This window comes from Mesoplodon bidens (genome assembly GCF_964165515.1).
Source record: "Mesoplodon bidens genome assembly, chromosome: 7".
Classification (NCBI taxonomy): domain Eukaryota; kingdom Metazoa; phylum Chordata; class Mammalia; order Artiodactyla; family Ziphiidae; genus Mesoplodon; species Mesoplodon bidens.
Window position 1 is genome coordinate 25,706,851 of NC_138164.1, and position 19,101 is coordinate 25,725,951.

Below are 19,101 nucleotides of genomic sequence, written 5' to 3' on the forward strand. Positions count from 1 at the left end.
GTCAAATCTGAAGAAGATCCTTGCTGGGTAGAGTAATCTTGGTTGTAGGTTTTTCTCCTTCATCACTTTAAATATGTCCTGCCACTCCCTTCTGGCTAGCAGAGTTTCTGCTGAAATTTCAGTTGTTAACCTTATTTTGATTCCCTTGTGTGTTATTTGTTGTTTTTCCCTTGCTGCTTTTAATATTTTTTCCTTGTATTTAATTTTTGATAGTTTGATCAATATGTGTTTTGTCATATTTCTCCTTGGATTTGTCCTGTATGGGACTCTCTGTGCCTCCTGGACTTGATTAACTATTTCCTTTCCCATATTAGGGAAGTTTTCAACTATAATCTCTTCAAATATTTTCTCAGTCCCTTTCTCTTTCTCTTCTTCTTCTGGGACCTCTATAATTCAAATATTGGTGCATTTAATGTTGTCTCAGAAGTCTCTGAGACTGTCCTTAGTTCTTTTCATTCTTTTTTCTTTATTCTGCTCTGCAGTAGTTATATGCACTATTTTATCTTCCACCTCATTTATCCGTTCTTGGAAGTTTTATAGCTTCCACATAAAAATGAAAACATACAGTATTTGTCTTTCTCTAGATGACTTAATACTATTTTCTTAATCATTACACAACACTGCCTTTACAGATATGGAAATGAGCGCTTGGAAAGGTGAGGCAGCCTGCTTGACACATAACCAGTAACAGGACAAATATTTTATCATTAGAACTCACTGCTTTTGGATCTTAAAAAGGTGGCATCATTTATTTATTTATTTATTCATTCTTTTTAAAAATAAACTTTACTTCTTAGAAAAGTTTTAGATATATAGAAAAATGGTGGAGATGGTATAGACTGTTCCTATATACCTCTCACACAGTTTCCCCCATTTTTAACATTTTACATTAATAAGGCACATTTGCTATGATTGATGAACAAATATTGATGCATTATTATTAACTAATGTCTATGTTTTATTCAGATTTCCTTAGTTTTTATGTAATGTCCTTCTTTTCTATTCTATGATTCTCATCCAAAATGTCACATTACCTTCAGTTGTCATGTCTCTGTGTCTGTAGACTCTTCTTGGCTGTGGCAGTTTCTCAGACTTTCCTTGGTTATGATGACCTTGACAGTTTCAAGGAATCCTGGTGCCATTTTTATTATATCATATCAAAGATACATACTATTAAAATAAATTACTGCTGTTGATATTGACTTTGATCACTTGGTTGAGGAAGTTTATGTCAGGTTTCTCCACAGTAAAGTAATTCTTTTCTCTCTCCTTTCATATTGTACTCTTTGGAAGGAAGTCACTGCTATGCCCATGTTTAAGGAATGAGGAGTTAAACTCTATTTCTTCAAGGGAAGAATATCTACATAAATAATTTGGATTTTTCTGCACAGGAAATTTTTCTCTTCTTCCCATTTATTTATTTATTCATTCATTTACTTATACAAGGATACATTTGTAGATATTTATTTTTTACATTAAAGATTATTTAATCTACTACAGCAATAAGAAAGTAGGTTATCAGTGCCCCATCTTGTTCTAGTTACGTAGTAACATTTTTTGGTTATTCTGAGGAGGTAGTGGTATATCTAAAGTGCATAGTCTCTCTGTGGGCTGTTTATTGACTCATGTTGGTGCTGGGAAATATCATTGTTCTCATTTACTATACTGATGAGGAAAAATAGTGCAGCTATTATGACACCACTGGCCCAGTTCATTTCTCACTTTCTCCATCCCTCCTTATTGCCTGCACCTGGCCAAGTACCAAGGGAGCCCAGTGACTTCTCTGACTTAGAGAACTGTGTCCATTCTTGACCTGAATTAAGACAAGCAGCTTACACCTCATGGTGCCCATCCTCAACTAGGTTGCTCTCATCCTTGCAACACAGTGAGTACCAGCAAGCCACACTCTTTCTTTTTAAGGCACAGAGGGAAGGGCCAAGTAACCTTTAATGCCCTGAAGCTCCTTCAAGAATGAGAAGAATGTAGTATTTTTGTTTTCCCTTAAGCACCTATTATGTTGTGTATGACCCATTTTGGCAAGAAGAGCCAAATATATCTGAGAAGGAAACTTCAGTGTCATTTGTGCAGATTTTCAAAATGAAATGGTTAAACCATAGGATTCGCAGTAGTCCAGAATGGGAGAAACCAATTAGTAAACCTTGGCAGCAAGAATGAAATCTTATCCACCATTATGTTGTCCATAATAATGATCTGTGCCACATACTGTTCTGAATGAAGTTCTCCTCAGCCTGCTATGACACTTGCCAGAACAGGATGGAGCGGAAACTTACTTTCCCTCCTTTCCATGGCTCTGGTAAAGAAAAATAGCTTACATGAAGAAACAGAGATCTGCTGCCTCTCATTTGGAAAAATTCTCATACACATCCAATTCGTATAAGGATAGTCTTGGCTTTCAAGTATTATCATTTGGGAAAGATCACCTTGCTGATTTGGAACCTCCCCAAGATTTCAAGGTTACCAACCATTTTACCTTTCTTTTCTGGTGCTGCTCCAAGATTGAAATTGTTTTGTATCTCTATTTCAATGACATAATCTACCTTTCTGAGACATATAAAGTGTAATCTAATTTAGTGATACAGACAGTCTTGCAGATGCAGAAAGCTGCCAAATACTACTTGAGCTGTTGGTGAAAGGCTGACCTTCAAAGTGTGATATGGGGTTACCTCAGTCAACCTGCACATGGGAAACAGAGGATTCTATCTGACAATACTGTCAGGTAATGTAGACTAATGGGGGATGGAAACAATGACATAGAAATAAGAGAAATTTGAGATGTAATCTTGCTCTATCCCTTATTAACCAAGTGACCTCGAGCAGTTACTTAACCTCTATGAATCTCTTTTTTGAAATACCAACTCTTATGTGATTTCTATAAGGATTAAATGAGACAAGATATATAAAGAGATTGGAGCATAATAGGGGATCCATAAAAATAGTGCTTATCATTCTCATCATCAAAATGTTGATGTTATATCCTTTATTATTACAATTCCAAGATTCTGAAATCCACATGGTACATACCAACTTCTCTCACTTTGGGCTTGGCTCCAATAAGAATTATTGCCCTTCACAAAGGAAAATGGCTCTTCTCACCCACCATCTCTACAGCATCACTTTGAATTATTTTCCATTGTAGGTTAATTTGTTCAGAAGCACTTTCTCTCTTTCTCTCCGGATTTTATGTTCAGGCCCTGGATGTGATGTACTCTACATACTCACAGTAGGTATCATTACACAGAGATTAAAACCAGGATTTCAATCCTGGTGACCTCATAACTTTAAGCAGAGCTAAATTATCATAGCAGATCTTGGCACATTCTGGCAGAATGTCTCTGAGCCTTCAGGTGGCTCACTTGCTCTCAATATTTTGGGGTGGTTCCTTTTCCTCTGCCAACCCATAGGCAAAAAATACACCCTTATTGATGTATAATCTCTGTTAAACAGAGATTAAAGCTGCTTTCAGTTGTTACCTGATACATAACCACTGACACTCAAGGCTGGAGGAGACCTCACTAGTCTTTCAGTCTTCAAGGCTGGAAGAGACCTCACTAGTCTTTCAGTCTTAACTACCCTTATACAAATTTGGGAACCACTTGTGGAACCTGGGGTATGTTTTTACTTTTCTGTTGGGTTGGACTAAAGGAATATAAGCGTCCACTTGCCATTAAAATGTTTTTGACTTCCACCTAACACGACATTTCTTAGCAACCTCTCCACATTCCTGGCTGGGCTTTCATGTTATTACAATATTTATACCTTTTCTTTGACCTCCAGACTTCTGAAGAGAGTAGACACTCTGCTTGTTCACTCAACATTTCATTTGCACTCTGCCTCTTGTCTCCACCACAATTCTGAAACTGCTCCTTGAAGGGCCACATTCTTGGTATTCTCACAGTGGTCTACCAAATTACCTTTCCTCAATCCCATCTTCCTTCCTTCCTTCCCTCCTTCCTTCCTTCCTTCCCTCCTTCCTTCCTTCCTTCATTCCTTCCTTCCTTTCTGACACTGCATCACCCATCACACTTGTTTTTCTGCAACTGCTTCCGTGACTTCTAATATTTTATACTACTTGGATTCTCCTGCTACTTGTCAGATTATTCATCGATTAGGATGATTTTTCTTTCTTCACCCACCTTAGAAATGTAGGCATTCCCAAATCCTGTTCTTACCTGTATTCTTTCATCTTCCTGCCCACTCATTTTCACTCATCTCATCCATTCCATGGCTTCAAATACCACCTTCTTACCAATGGCTCCCAAATCTTTATCTAGATCTGTGGATTGGATCTCTCCTGATCTCTGTTCTCACCATTCAGTTGCTTGCTGGACCTTTTCACCTGTGGATTTGTTGGTAAATCAAAAGCAATATATTTAAATCTCAATTTATAATTCATCTCAAGTGTTTTCAAATTGCGGTTTCCAGATCCCTACGGTTCATGAAAAATCCTCAGATGCTAATTAGGGATGGGGTTAATAGCTGTGAGAATGAGAGCCCCAGACCTCCAATTCAGTTAACAGGAGCACCTTTGTTTTTTTTGTTTTATATGTGGGGCCTCCAAGTAAGATTTCATTTTTTCAAGGATTGTGATGCTAAAAAAATATTTGGAATCTACTGAGTCACCCAAATTTGTTCAGAACTAGTTCCATCTAGTCTTGACTTTTTAATTTCAGTTTTTATTATAGGAATTACAAATTCAAATACCTGCAGGGACAAAATAGGAAATGTAAATCAGTGAAATTCCCTGAATCTAAGACAGAAGACAGTAGTGGCAACTGTGGTATACTGACGATAACATATCACCTCTAACGGCCTTCAAATAAAAAAAGTTAACTCAGTATACGAGCCATAAATCCATACCTGTAAGCTTAATCTTCTCAAGAGTTATAAATTTGCAATCTTTGGGTAGGAATATTATCCTAATTACCCAGGTTGGACACCTTGGAGGGATTTCTGTCCCTCCTTTTTCTTCTCTGATTAGTTTTCTTCCTTGTCATTTCAATCATGATTAAGTATAAGGCTTCTTCCCTCTCATTTGTTCCCTCATTTCTCCTTTTTACCCTATTCTTATTGATCCTGGTTAGGACTCCCTGTCAGCTTGTTCATGGACTTTTTCTTTGCCCCTCCCTCTGAGCTATTCTGCAGACTTTATTCAAAATTTGTTCACATTGTCTATGATGAGAAAACAATGATCTCAGCTTGATTTTCAAGGCTATTCAAATTTCTGCCTTATTTTTGCATTTCCACAGAAACTAATTATAATCATCCTCTGATATTTACTGCCTTCTATATGTTCTACTTTCTGTATCTTCTATCTTATAGTTATTTGTATACATCTCATTCATCCTACTATACTGTGAACTTCTACTGTTTCATGTAATGTAGGTATGCATTTTTTAGTAACTACCATGTCAAACAGGTACTGTTTTAGGTGCTCTGGACATAATCTTTATCCTCATAGAGGTCACAGGTGGGCCATGAAGACAATCACACAAACAAATAATCAAAACATTAAATAATGTAGACATACTAAAGATGTATACAAAATGCTATGGGAATACAGAATGGGAAGTAATTAATTCTGAATAGGTTGTAGGGTGGATGAAGGATGAAGGAAGGTGACACATGCTGGACCTTGAAAGAGGTCTCCTTGGTATAGGATTTCAACAGGATGTAACAAAAAGAAGGAAAAGTAATTGTAGGAATTCCAGATAGTTGAAATGGGATCTTAGAAATAATGCTTTATAGGCAAATGTGGAAGGTATTGGGGCTGTTTGTCTAAAGAACAGATAGTGTATTTGAAGAGGAAATGGATTCTTCCCTAGGTTATAATAGGACTAAAATATAGAATTTGCAGAGGGAAATTTTGGTTTCAGGATGATAAAGATCATTTTGCCTAACTAAAACTCTGTTCTTGGGCATGGATTTGCCCAGTAGTGGACTCTCTGTCAGGAGGACACTGAATGAGCATTAGAAACTATAAACAGTGGATTTCAAAATGGAAAATTTAACCATAAAATACTTTAAGCATAATTTTTAAGAGTGTTTCTGTATCAGCCACTGTGACTATTTTAGCCAAATTGATTAGAGCATTATTAGATTAATTAAATGTGTTGGTTTTATCTGTACTTCTTAGCACAGAAAATGTTCTCTGTAATTGTGGAATGTAATCCAAGTGGATGAATAAACTCTCTGTGATCATTAGACTGGTTTCTAAATAGAAGCTTTGTACAATATTTTCAATTACTTTGAAAAACTCTGCAGGGAATTGAGAAATGGGTACTTTTATCTCCTGCTGCTGGGAGTATAAATTGGTACAAGTTTTGTGCAGTGAGATCTGGCTTTATATAAAGCTTCAGCATAGTTATATCTTTTGACTTTGTAATTCTATGTGCAGTAACTTCTGAGGCAATTATTATAGACTCTCAAAATTTTATTTATAAAGATACTCATCACAAAAGTGCTAATATGGAAAATTGGAAACAATCTAAATGTCCATCAGTATGTAATTGACTAAATAAATTATGGTACATCTGTACAATGAAATATTTTTCAGTCACTAAAAATAACATTACACAGAACACTTAATGTAGGCAACGTGTTCACAACCTGTTGTTAACTTTGAAAAGCAAGTTTCTCAAGTACTATAATTCTACTTTTATCCTATATATGCATTGATTTCTAAGTCATGTGATTAAGGAAGATTAAAAATTTTTCCTTTTACTTATTTGTAGTAAATGTTTGTCTACAATAAACATACAATACCATGTAATAATTTTAAAGAGTATTTAAAAAAAACTGTCGGGCTTCCCTGGTGGCGCAGTGGTTGAGAATCTGCCTGAGAGTGCAGGGGACACGGGTTCGAGTCCTGGTCCGGGAAGATCCCACATACCGTGGAGCAACTGGGCCCGTGAGCCACAACTACTGAGCCTGCGCATCTGGAGCCTGTGCTCCGCAACAAGAGAGGCCGTGATAGTGAGAGGCCCGTGCACCACGATGAAGAGTGGCTCCCGCTTGCCACAACTAGAGAAAGCCCTCACACAGAAAAGACCCAACACAGCCAAAAATAAATATACATTAAAAAAAACTGTAAAAAAATAAAAAAAATAAAAACCCTGTCTGCACTGCTGTCCCTGCTTCCTTGGAGTTAGAGCCACTATATCTACCATATGGAAGCTACAGAAGTGCGCAATCCAGAAACCAGGCTAAGCTGGAAGATACAGAGAGGTCCTAAAGGTGAGTTCATTTTCTTTGGTCAGGAGTACATCCTCTCTTTGGCAAAAGGGCTGTCTTCTTCTTTTGCACTCTATTGACCATGGATTCATATTAGGAATTTTCCTTTCTTTTTAATTTCCCCCCAAATGACCTGTCATTTGCACTCCTAAAGCCTTTCTGTGGTTTTCCTCTTCTACCTTCTCCCCTTCATTTAAGTTCTGATTGTCTCACTACATCCAGCGAGCTAGTGCTAGATGATACTTGTGGATGCACAGACCTTTAGAGAAGGTGATTTCATGGAGTAAATGTAGAGAATAATTCATGTACTTGCTTTGGTGGGGACTTGTACTTCTGCTGCTAAGTTTTCTTCTCCTTACTAGAAACAGCAGTCATACTCACTATAAACCACTCTATTTTAACATTAACTTAACACTATATTTAAGGAGAAGCATTTCTTTGTATTTGCCCTACCCAAAGAGAGAAACTCTCAGTTGATCAAATCCATTTTATTTTATTTATTTTTTACTTATTTTAAGTATGAACCACAAAATGGACTGTAGTACTATGTTGGGGCAGCAGCAAAGAACCTTGGAGCTTACAGGAAATGAGTTATATAGCAGAGCTATATAGCAACATTTCCTACATTTATTCAATAAAAACTTATGCAAGTACTTTTGGACCATGGGCCCAAGAACATAGAGTCATAATGCATGCCCTTAATTAGAGCAAATAGACTTTTCCAGATAATTCAAGATCATTACTGTCTATGTTAAGTACAATGGCAGAGGAATGCACATAGGTTGGAGGAGTGTAAGGAGGGATTCCTTGGGTTCTGGTGCTGGGAGTGAGGGTATTGTCTGGGGATTAAATGAAACCTAAACTGAGTCTTAAAGGATGAAACGTGGTAGGAAAAGGCAAGGGAATGGGAGAGATGTTCCAGACAAAAAGATAACATGAACAAAGGCATGAGTTATGAAAGTGCATGATATGTTCAGGAGATTAGAATGTGATGTCATGCATGCTTAGGTAAGGAAATGAGGATGCAGAATTGGGCATAACCAGGCCTTGGAGGACCTTGTGTGCTTTTTAAGCAAATTTGGATTATCCTGTAGGTAGTGGGGAGCCATAATGAAGTTTTAAGCAGGAAAGCTATGTAAAGTCGTATTTGAGCTTGAGAAAGTTCATTAGGTTGAAATGGACTTGAATGGAAGGAAACTGGATTGAGGGGCCAGTTAAGAAGTAGTTGTTATAGCCAAAAGAAGGGATGCTAAATAAAAGCTTCAATGAAGACAAAGATGGTTGGCAGCTTGGAGAAATATTTAAGAGATAAAATTAACAGGATATATGTGTGTGAAAGCACTAAATTGGAAATCAAAGAAAAGATCCGGATTTCAGGGAATCTGAGTTGTTCATAACGAAAGTCATTTTTCTCTGGGTTCCAATTTTCTGTGAGCAGTCATTCCATTGTCAAATTTGTGGGTTTGGTCTATTTGACTCAGCATTAGGATAGATTCATTGAAGGTGTTTTCTTATTAAAAGAATGCAAAGTAAACATTTTTCATTTGAATTTTTTTTCTTGTGTTTTTAAAAATGAGGGTTGGTGGAAATGTTAAAAAAGAAAAAGAATCTTTTTTATGAAAAGAGATACATTTTTTTAAATTGAATTAATGACCTCTTTGGTATCAAAGCATTAGGGATTAATGACTAAAATCAGTATTAACTTTGGATGTCAAGAATTAAATGTTGACAAGCAATCTGTCTGTTATTCACAGTGTAATTTGAATGCCTAAATAGGTAATACCAAGATAGTTAATTAGACTTAGTGCTGCTGGAAAAAGCTTTTCTTTGGAGTAATGCCAGGAGGGATGATTAAGGATTTAGAAAAATTAATTTTGTATCCAGGGAAAGGTGAAAGACATCCAACAATTCATTCAGTTGCTGTTAAAGATGTTTTGGCATCTGAGCTATAAAACAAAATGCTGTCTTTGTGTGATTTTGTTTTCCAAATGTTCCCTGGTAGATACTGTTAGACCCAGGGCTTGCCTGTCTTTCCACATGTTCTTTCAGTGGGAGGGAGGAAAGAATGTTGGGGGGAAGATTATGGAAAAATGAGAAAAGATTGAGGAAGCTGTACTTATTTTAGAGACCTTTCAGAGGGCGACACCCCTTAAATCGTAATGGTGCTCTACATCAGAGTATAATCATGTCCCTAAAATATATTCACCTTTCTCCTTTTTCCTTTCTCTTGTCTCATCTCTCCTCTCTCTTCCCTCTTCTTAAACCTCTTTCCCCTCTCTTTTCATAAATCCCAATACTGTCTAATGAACTCAAGATGTCAAGCAGTACAAAAATCAATTTATTGTACAATTATGCATAGTAAAGGGGCAAAATCAACCATTTTTGGCTCAAGAGCCCAGTGTTCTTAGCTATGAGCATTTCAGCAAGGTATTTTTTTTTTTCCTCTTAGTTCAGGAAATACTGACAACAGTCTTTCACTACTAAACCTAAATGTCTGGGTGATTATGTTTGTTACATATTAACTTTAAAAAGATATTGAAAAGTACACTAGGGAATGTACTCACACACAGCTTCTCTTCTAACTGTGAAAGTAGACAACATTTACCTAATCATGTTCTCAGGATTTCAGATTCTCTAAGAAAATGCAATTAGAAAATGATACATCATTTTGTCAACAGGACCATATGTCTTTGACTTTAAAAAAACCTGCAGCAGCATGATGGTGTCAGTGTTCAGTTTAAAAACATGTCTCCTATGGCTCTAAATGCCAATTAGTATGAGGTAGAAATAGGGGTCTAAATGTCAACATCATTAATTGTCTCTAGCTGTTAATTCAAAAGTAGCTGCATCACAAGAAAAACTCAGAATGACCTAAGTCTGTTAATGAATATTAAATAAACTTTCATGTCCCCATTTTTATTCAGCAATGGAACTGTCAGTAAAAAGACACAATAGTACCTATGAACAGATTTGATTATTATATTCTCTTTGGATCCAATTGGATATTTTTTTTCTGGATTCATTTTTATTTATTCACTTAGTTAAATTTTTATTTCTTTTTTTATTGAAGCATAGTTGATTTACATTATATTGATTTCAGGTATACAACATAATGATTTAGTATTTTTATTTTATTTATATTATTATATTCCATTTAAAGTTATTATAAAATAATAGCTATATTTCCCTGTGTTGTACAATAGATCCTTGAAGCTTATTTATTCTATAGATAGTAGTTTGTAACTCCTAATACCATATCTCTAATTTTCCCCTCCCCCCTTCCTTCTCCACTAGATTGTTCTCTGTATCTGTGGGTCTGTTTCTATTTTCTTATATTCACTTATATTCTTATATTCATTAGTTTGTTTTATATTTTAGGTTCCTCATATAAGTGGTAACATATAGTATTTGTCTTTCTCTGACTTATTTCACTAAGTGTAATATCCTCCATGTTGTTGCAAATGGCAGGATTTCATTCTTTTTGATGGCTGAATAATATTTCATTATATATCATATCTTCTTATCCATTTACCTGTTGACAGACATTACCATATTTTGGCTATTGAAGATAAAGCTGATATGAACATTATGGTGCATGTATCTTTTCAAATTAGCATTTTCATTTCTTTGGATATATACCCAGAAGTGGAATTGTGGATCATATCATAGTTCTATGTTTAGTTTTTTGAGGAACCTCCATACTGTTCTCAATAGTAGCTGCAAAATTTACATTCCCACCAATACTGGAGGAGGGTTCTCTTTTTCCCATAACCTCACCAACATGTGTTATTTGAGAGCCATTCTGATGGGTGTGAAATAATATCTCAATGTGGTTTTGATTTGCATTTCTCTGATGATTAGCGATGTTGAGCATCTTTTCATATGCTTGTTGCCATCTATATGTCTTTTTTGGAAAAATGTCTATTCAGGTCTTCTACCCTTCTGCCTATAGTTTTCTTTCTTTGTGACATCTTTGTCTGGTTTTGGTGTCAGGGTAATGGTGGCCTCATGGAATGACTTTGGGAGTGTTCCTCCCTCTGCTATATTTTGGAAGAGTTTGAGAAGAATAGCTGTGAGCTCTTCTCTAAATGTTTGATACAATTTGCCTGTGAAGCCATCTGGTCCTGGGCTTTTGTTTGTTGGAAGATTTTTAATCACAGTTTCAATTTCAGTGCTTGTGATTGGTCTGTTCATATTTTCTATTCCTTCCTGGTTCAGTCTCAGAACATTGTGCATTTCTAAGAATTTGTCCATTTCTTCCAGGTTGTCCATTTTATTGACATATAGTTGCTTGTAGTAATCTCTCATGATCCTTTGTATTTCTGCAATGTTAGTTGGTATTTCTCTTTTTCATTTCTAATTATATTGATCTGAGTCTTCTCCCTTTTTTTCTTCATGAGTCTGGCTAATGATTTGTCAATTTTGTTTATCTTCTCAAAGAACCATCTTTTAGTTTTTTATAATCTCTGCTATTGTTTCCTTCGTTTCTTTTTCATTTATTTCTGATCTGACATTTATGGTTTCTTTCCTTCAGTTAACTTCGGGGGTTTTGGTTCTTCTTTCTCTAATTACTTTAGGTGTAAGGTTAGGTGGTTTATTTTAGATGTTTCTTGTTTCTTAAGGTAGGATAGTATTGCTATAAACTTCCCTCTTAGAACTGCTTTTGCTCCATCCCATAAGTTTTGGGTAATCATGTTTTTATTTTCATTTGTGTCTAGGTAATTTTTTCATTTACTCTTTGATTTCTTCAGTGATCTCTTGGTTATTAAGTAGTGTATTGTTTAGCCTCCATGTGTTTGTATTTTTTACAGATTTTTTCCAGTAATTGATATCCAGTCTCATAGTTTTGTGGTCAGAAAAGATACTTGATACAATTTCAATTATCTTAAATTTACCAAGGCTTGAATTGTGACCGAAGATATGATTTACCCTGGAGAATGTTCCATGGGCACTTGAGAAGGAGGTGTACTCTGTTGTTTTTGGATGGAATGTCTTATAAATATCAATTATGACCAGCTTGTTTAATGTATCATGTAAAGCTTGTGTGTCCTTACTTATTTTCATTTTGGATGATCTGTTCATTGGTGAAAGTGGGGTATTAAATTCCCCGACTATGATTTTGTTACTGTTGATATGCCCTTTTACGGCTGTTAGCATTTGCCTTATGTATTGGGGTTATTCTATGTTAAGTGCATAAATATTTACAATTGTTATATCTTCTTGGATTGGTCCCTTGATCATTATGTAGTGTCCTTCTTTGTCTTTTGTAATAGTCTTTGTTTTAAAGTCTATATTTTCTGATATTAGAATTGCTACTCCAGCTTTCTTTTGATTTCTATTTGCATGGAATATCTTTTTCCATCCCCTCACTTTGAGTTTGTATGTGTCCCTAGGTCTGAAGTGGGTCTCTTGTAGACAGCATATATAAGGGTCTTGTTTTTGCATCCATTCAGCCAGTCTATGTCTTTTGGTTGGTGCATTTAATCCATTTACATTTAAGGTAATTATCTATATGTATCTTCGTATTACCATTTTCTTAATTGTTTTGGGTTTGTTATTGTAGGTCTTTTCCTTCTCTTTTGTTTCTTGCCTAGAGAAGTTCCTTTAGCATTTGTTGTAAAGCCGGTTTGGTGGGGCTTAATTCTCTCAGCTTTTGCTTGTGTAAAGGTTTTAATTTGTCTGTCGATTCTGAATGAGATTTTTGTTGGGTACAGTAATCTTGGTTTTAGGTTTTTCCCTTTCATCACTTTAAATATGTCCTGCCACTCCTTTCTGGCTTGCAGAGTTTCTGCTGAAAGATCAGCTGTTAACCTTATGGGGATTCCCTTGTATGTTATTTGTTGCTTTTCCCTTGCTGCTTTTAATAGTTTTTCTTTGTATTTATTTTTTGATAGTTTGACTAACATGTGCCTTGACATGTTTCTCCTTGGATTTATCCTGTATGGGACTCTCTGTGCTTCCTGGACTTGATTAACTATTTCCCTTCCCATATTATGGAAGTTTTCAACTATAATCTATTCAAATATTTTCTCAGTCCCTTTCTTTTTCTCTTCTTCTTCTCGTACCGCTATAATTTGAATATTGGTGCATTTAATTTTGTCCCAGAGGTCTCTGAGACTGTCCTGAATTCTTTTCATTCTTTTTTCTTTATTCTCCTCTGCAGTAGTTATTTCCACTATTTTATCTTCCAGGTTACTTATCCATTCTTCTGCCTCAGTTATTCTGCTATTGATTCCTTCTACAGAATTTTTAGTTTTATTTATTTATTGTTCATCTTTGTTTGCTCTTTCGTTCTTCTCTTTGTTAAACGTTTCTGTTAATTTCTCCATTCTATTTCCAAGATTTTGGATCATCTTTACTATCATTATTCTGAATTCTTTTTCAGGTAGACTGCCTATTTCCTCTTCATTTGTTTGTTCTGGTGCATTTTTACCTTGTTCCTTTATCTGCTGTGTGTTTCTCTGTCTTCTCATTTTGCTTAACTTACTTTGTTTGGGTCTCCTTTTCACAGACTGCAGGTTCATAGTTTTGTTGTTTGTTGTGTCTGTCCCCAGTGGCTAAGGTTGTTTTAGTGGGTTCTGTCCCATTCCTGGTGCAGGGGACTAGTGCCTGTGTTCTGGTGGCTGAGTCTGAGTCTTGTCTTTCTGGTGGGCAGTACCACATCTGGTGGTGTGTTTTGGGGTGTCTGTGACCTTATTATGATTTTAGGCAGCCTTTCTGCTAATGGGTGGGGTTGTGTTCTTGTCTTGCTAGTCGTTGGCCTAGGGTGTCCAGCAGTGTAGTTTGCTGGTCATTGAGTGGAGCTGGATCTTGACATTGAGATGAGATCTCTGGGAGATTTTCACCATTTGATATTATGTGTAGCTGGGAGGTGTCTGGTGGACAAATGTCCTGAACTCGGCTCTCCCACCTCAGAGGCACAGGCCTGACACCCTGCTGGAACACCAAGACCCTGTCATCCACATGGCTTTTAGGAGGTCTGAGTTCTTCTGCCAGCTTTCAGTAGGTGTTCCTTAGGAGTTGTTCCACGTGTAGATGTATTTCTCATGTATTTGTGTGGAGGAAGGTGATCCCCACGTCTTACTGTTTTGCCATCTTCCTTTATTGATTTTTTCGTTTAGGAAATTCTAAGGGATTTAGGATTTCTATGCCAGAAATGAGAAAAAGAAACAAATATATATTTCTTATTATAAATCACAATATCCTAGAGCCCTTACTTGTGCCATTCAGTATGCTAAGTGCTTTATAAAAATCATCTCTTATGATGCTCATTTAATAAGTGAGGAGCAGGGAAACTAAATAAAGCCTTAAGTAATTTATAAGCGTTAAAGAACCAAGATACAAACCCAGGCCTCTTTGACATCCAAGGTTTGCTGAAAAATAATACAGTTGAGTTGATACTAGTGAAATATACCATTATATTTGGTATACCATTTAAAATATGCTATATTGTATACCTTATATCCTTGGTTCTAAGAAACATTTTCCCCTGCATTTTACAGTTTCTGGAATCAGGATGTTTCTTAAAATTAATGTGGACATCTATTGTAGCTGTGTTACCTTGCCCCTCCCTCATTCCTGCAAAATAGTTGTTTTTCAGTAAGAGGCACATCTTACAGATAACAGCAAAGTAGAATTGAGGAAACATCTGACTTATTCTTAATTGTTTCCAGGTATCAGCCACCTGTCTGCCTTCAGATGAAAGCACATCAATAAATTATTATTGAAAATTCTGGCATCTGTTGCCACTACTGACTCTGGCAATACGTTAGCCCTCTGGAAAGTGCCCTCAAGGTGTTCGCACCTGTGTTCATTAAGTTCTCTAGAGCTAGGCACTAACACTGCCTATCTGGCTGAAGTACAGCTTATATCCCTATGTTTCACAGATTCCTTTGCTAAACGATCTTCTATAGCATCTGCATGGAGTTTTCTCACCATAATCTGACCATGGGGCCAAGCATAGCAGGCAAAGAAATAGATTCCACTCTGGCCGCCCTACCATGCCTATCTCCAGATGCTCCTGTAGAAACCTTTTATTTTTATTAGGAAATAAAAATCTAATGTCTTTGCAGCATTATTCATGGACATTTATGGAAACAATCAGTGTCTATCAATGGATGAATGTATAAAGAAGATGTGTCACATATATATATATATATATATATATATATATATATATATATATATACACACACATTTATACACACACATTGTAATATTATTTGGCCACAAGAAAGAAAGAGATCCTGCCATTTGCAACAACATGGATGAAATTTGAAGGCGTTATACTAAGTGATATAAGTCAGACAGAGAAAAACAAATTCTATATGAATATCATTTATATGTTGAATCTAAAAGTCAAACTCAGAGAAACAGAGTAGAATGGCAGTTACAGCAGTTAAGAGGTGGGGGAATTGGGAAGATGTTGGTCAAAGGGTACAAACTTCTAGTTATAAGATGAATAAGTTCTGGGGATCTAATATACAGCATGGTGATTATAGTTTAACAATACTCACATACTTGAAAGGTATTATGAGAGTAGATTTTAAATGTTCCCATCACACACAAAAAAGGTAATTATGTGATGTGTTAGCAAACAGTAAGGTGGTAATCATTTTGCAATATGTAAGTGTATCAAATCAATATGTACACCTTAAACTTACACGATGTCATATCTCAATTATATCTCCGTAAAGCTAGAGAAAAAAGATCTATGTCTTTAAACTTTCTTCTCAGGCCTTATTATTCAATCTGTTAGCCTTGTTTCTTTCTTCTAAACTCTCAAAAAAAAAACTTTTCAGATTTAATGCCCCCAAATTATTTTAGGAAGCAGTTTGGGAAAGGGTTCAGCAGTTTCAGTTATCTAGCAAGGATCCAGTAAGGGCTGGTCAGGTTTTCATGAGGAAAAATTCCTTTGTTAGAGACTCCTTTTGAAAAACATAAATAAAATAACATAATTCTTCTGCTTAAAACCCTATCTTGTTTTCCCATTACCCTTGGAATAAACCCATGCTCCTAATCCATAGGTCACACAAGTGTTACCTGCCTTCTTCTCTAACTTTATCCTCTACCGTCCTCCCTGCATCCCCATTCACTCCACTCAAACAACTCTGACCTCCTTGCTGGTTCTTAAAATTTGAAAGTTTGTTCATACCTCAGATCCTCATCCCCTCTACCTGGTGCACTTTTCCCTGAGGAATTTTTATAGCCTGACTTCATATTTCATCTAGGTCTCTGTCCAAATATGTCTTTTTTAGAGAGGCTTCTGACTTCACTATACATAAAAGTAATCCCATCCTTGTCTCAGTGAACATCTCTTTACCTTTATGGACTTAAAAAAAAAAAAAGCACAACTTTAAAGTTGAGAGTTATTTTTTATTTGGCAGACATAGTGAGAACTCAAACCCAAGAGACAGCCTCTCAGGTAGCTCTGAGAGATTCTTCCAAAGAGGTAAGAAAGGAGCCAGGATATAAAGGAGTTTTTGCAAACAAAACAAAACAAACAAATAAATAAATAAAAAACAGGTAGTCAGAACATCAAAATATTATTGTTAATTCAAGGAAAAAACAGACATCTCAAATTAATGAATTTAGCACTTTTCTATGTATGGGAAGATGCAAGAGTCTGAACTCATTGAAATCATTCCTTTGATGTGCACCTTAACTATCTGGAGTCAATATTCTCTTTTCTCCATCTTGAATCCCCTCAGGATGCACTTCTGCACAGACTGATGGCTTAATAGCCCAACGTCCTTTGTTTACTGATATGGCAGATGATAACCTTTGTCCACAGCTTGCTTAAGTTTTATAGCATTCATCAGTACCTGAAATTAGATCACATAATTTTGTCATATATCAAAACATATGTGTTTATTTGTTTATTGTTTGCATTCCCCCTTCAATCTGATCTTATTTGTCATGCCCAGCACTGTGTCACCAGCTCTAGAACAGTGTCTGAAACATAATAGAAATTTACTAAATACTGGTTGAATTAATGCATGAGCTCATTGATTTTTTTTTACCCTACAACCTGCTTTTGGAGGAGCCATCCATACAGATCTTCACCATTTTTAGTCACTGAAAACACTTGTGCAAGCCAAGAACAGGAAAGACTTCTAATCACTGAATCAGGCAGAGTGGGAATTGAATCCTGGCTTTTCCAACTACATGGCTTTGCTGGAAGCTACTTAATCCCTCATAGCCTTGGTTTTCCTTTATTAAAAGTAGATAATAATAATAATAATAATAATGACTTCATAGGTCTATTATGAGGATTAAATAAAATAACCTACATAATCCATGAAAACGTACACTCCACAAAGGGGGATTTTTGTCTATTCTCCCCAGTCCTAGATTACTGCCTAGCAACTGGGTAGTAAAGGATTTCGTTGAATGCTCTGAATGATCAATTAAATGGATGTGCCAAAGGCCTAGAATGATGCCTGAAAAGTCCAGGAGGCACAATATCAAAGAGTTTCCTTCCCTAACCCCTTAATTTCTGATAGAAAAATGTCAGAATATCTAAAAAGAAATGTACCTGAAGAGGAAATTTTGCTAAAGAAATAGTTAGGTTAAAAACCTATGAAAATGATAAATAGGTTGTATGAATATGAAAATTCTTGGCAGTAAGAACACAATTTCTCATCCTTTTCCTTCAGGGACTTCCTGGCTTTCTTTTTAGAGATACAGAATACTTTTGGTACCTAAACAGATAATAAAGACTATAAAATTATTGTGTACTTGGCATGTTCACTATCTGGATTTGCACTACCTGTCTAGTCATGTCCTCCATAACCCTCCAATCCAAGCACCATGTCCAGTCAGACCAGAACACATATCCCTATTCTTCATCTTAAAGAGCATAGGCTCCGGAGCCATTTAGAAGCACTTAAAAATCTGTGCATCGGTGTGCAAAAATAACGTGGGGGAATTTTTTGCCATGAATCTAATGCTAAAGTTGACTATTGTCCCTTTAACAACAAGGTTTATGATTCCAAATATAGTTTAAGTTTTCAAAGTTTTCTCCCACCTGGATAATTTAACGATTTTAATCCTCATTCCTTTCTCTTCAATATAAATTGTGCTTCTGCAGAGGAAAAAATGAAAGCTGTGCTCTTTAGAGAAAGTACTAAATAAGAATGATTTACAGAAAGTTGAAAAATATTTAACCAAACATACATTTAATGTGACTCAAATAGATATCAAGCTTAGATCTCTCTGATGTATGCATGCCATCTGGCTCATCAAGGAATCCATAATCCATGTGAAGATGATAAAGTTCAGGCTGCACAGCATGATAGATATAGGCACCTTTTGTTATTAAATAAACATTAATTCTTTTAAACATTATTGTAAAAGCACTTACTAATATAAAATTACTGCAAAACAGAGTGGTCTTGATATGCATGTACAATTTTATGTGAGTATAATTATAGCAGAATGCATTTTATATTTTTCATATGAAATATATGATAGGGCTTCCCTGGTGGCGCAGTGGTTGAGAGTCTGCCTGCCGATGCAAAAAAAAAAAAAAAAAAAAAATATATATATATATATATATATATATATATATATATATGATAAACATTTTTCTAATTGGCATTCATAACTATTTTATCTGATTATCATATAAGATTCCATGGATAGATGAAGCATAAATTATATAACTCCCCTTTTCTGATAGAAAATCAAGGTTGTTTCCATTGTATTCTTATTTTGACTGATGTGAGAAATATATATGTGAATACAACTTTTTTTTTTTTTTTTTTTTTTTGTGGTATGCGGGCCTCTCGCTGCTGTGGCCTCTCCCGCTGTGGAGCATAGGCTCTGGACGTGCAGGCCCAGCGGCCA

General features: G+C 35.8%; 1 protein-coding gene across 1 annotated transcript in view; it reads right to left on the reverse strand.

The window, feature by feature from the left end:
* Window positions 1-17,034: 17,034 nt before the first annotated feature.
* The window catches only part of CWF19L2 (CWF19 like cell cycle control factor 2), a 208,131-nt gene continuing 206,064 nt past the window's right edge, over window positions 17,035-19,101 (reverse strand). Inside the window, exon 19 of the mRNA XM_081241070.1 lies at window positions 17,035-17,075. Within this exon, the coding sequence (XP_081097196.1) occupies window positions 17,050-17,075 (26 nt within the window). The 3' untranslated portion in view covers window positions 17,035-17,049. The remainder of the gene's footprint in view (window positions 17,076-19,101) is intronic.